At 46.1% G+C, this 1,338-nt stretch overlaps 1 protein-coding gene across 2 annotated transcripts in view; it reads right to left on the bottom strand.

Moving 5' to 3' along the window:
- LOC119349212 overlaps positions 1-1,136 on the bottom strand; it is a 3,535-nt gene extending 2,399 nt beyond the window's left edge. For both annotated transcript variants that reach the window (XM_037617244.1, XM_037617245.1), the window contains exons 1-3: positions 1,005-1,136; positions 334-452; positions 154-236 (exon numbers count right to left, since the gene is read on the bottom strand). In XM_037617244.1, coding sequence (XP_037473141.1) covers positions 154-236; positions 334-452; positions 1,005-1,035 — 233 coding nt within the window. In that variant the 5' untranslated portion in view covers positions 1,036-1,136. The remainder of the gene's footprint in view (positions 1-153; positions 237-333; positions 453-1,004) is intronic.
- Between the last annotated feature and the right edge of the window lie 202 nt (positions 1,137-1,338).

Raw genomic sequence — 1,338 nt, 5'->3', positions numbered from 1 at the left:
GCTGTGGCTGTTGCTATAGCTAAAGTGCATGAAAAATTCTAGTCCTAATTCCTAATTCAGAAACATTTTAATTCAACACCAAAAGGAAAGTCTGCATGATGAGTGGTATGATGCTATGCCATGACCACCACAATGTCGTTACAAGCAGCTTACCCATTTCCAGCAAAATCAAACCGAAAAGCATTAACTCCAACACTTCCTAGTGCAGCGGCAAGGTCGACCAAGATACTGTCGTCCTGGAAGCGATTACAGAGTAAGATGGCCATACAAAGATTGTGAACAAAAATAGTGAAGGTTCTTGGATAAATGGACATATGGATAGTACAGACTTGCCTTTGTAGCTCTGAATCCATGACAAAGTATCACAAGTTCCTTCGAGCATGCTTCATGTAATAAACCAACAAGCTTCTCCCCAAGTTTGTTCGAAATTAGAACTCTTTGTCCACAAGCCACTGTAACCCATAAATTCCGATCAAGTGTCATAAAGTATAAATTTATGTCTTTGCAATGAAATGAGTAAGGCAAGAAGATGCATATGATCCATATTATGATTGTCAGTAGATAATCCGCAAAATTATGTTGCAAACTTACAGGTGACCAACTTTGATACAAATGTTCAACTGAGTGAACTATAACTAGACAAGCTAAAGCCTTACAACAGCTCTCCACAAAATTTTCGAACCGGTGAGTAACCATTTCACATGATGGTCAGACTAAATCCACTGCACAACCTCACATTTTCTCAAGGAGATCCAACTAGACCCGGATACCTGGCTAAATCACCACATAAACGTTTGGGTGCAAGCCAAGATAGCAACCCGAAAGGCTAGAATTAATCATGTAAACTCCGAATTTTGTACTGAGCGTGTGGAATTTTCCGATCTCATGCTGCATCATCCCGGTCGAAAGAAACCTAGCTGCTGGAGACCAGCACAGGAAGGATCCGCCCAAAACTCTATTCAGAGCGAGCGGGGGCGGGAGGGTGGGGGCTGCGGACGGCGCACCTGGGGACTGCGGCGATTTCTCCGGCGGCATGGACAGGCAGGGGGGCCGGGCGCCGGCTAGGCCGGAGTCGAGCTGGACACTGAGCTTCCGAGCCTTTTTTTTTTTTGAGCCAACTGAGCTTCCCCCGAGCGTGCTTGCCTCACGGGGTGCCGCGGTGGGCTTTCAGTAGGCCTCCTTATTTATTTATTTTGAAACCAATAGGGCCTCCTTAGCTTGCACACGGCCCAGTTTTCATCTGAATGGGGCACTAAGAGAGTAACTAGTTAACGAGCGCTCCTTCGGGAGTCTCACAACGATCAGCGTCACTTGCACACTCTCGCTCATTCGCCATGC

The sequence above is a fragment of the Triticum dicoccoides genome, chromosome 1B, assembly GCF_002162155.2.
Source record: "Triticum dicoccoides isolate Atlit2015 ecotype Zavitan chromosome 1B, WEW_v2.0, whole genome shotgun sequence".
Taxonomy (NCBI): domain Eukaryota; kingdom Viridiplantae; phylum Streptophyta; class Magnoliopsida; order Poales; family Poaceae; genus Triticum; species Triticum dicoccoides.
The sequence above is the reverse complement of the archived record's forward strand: the minus strand, read 5'-3'. Positions and strand labels throughout refer to the sequence as shown.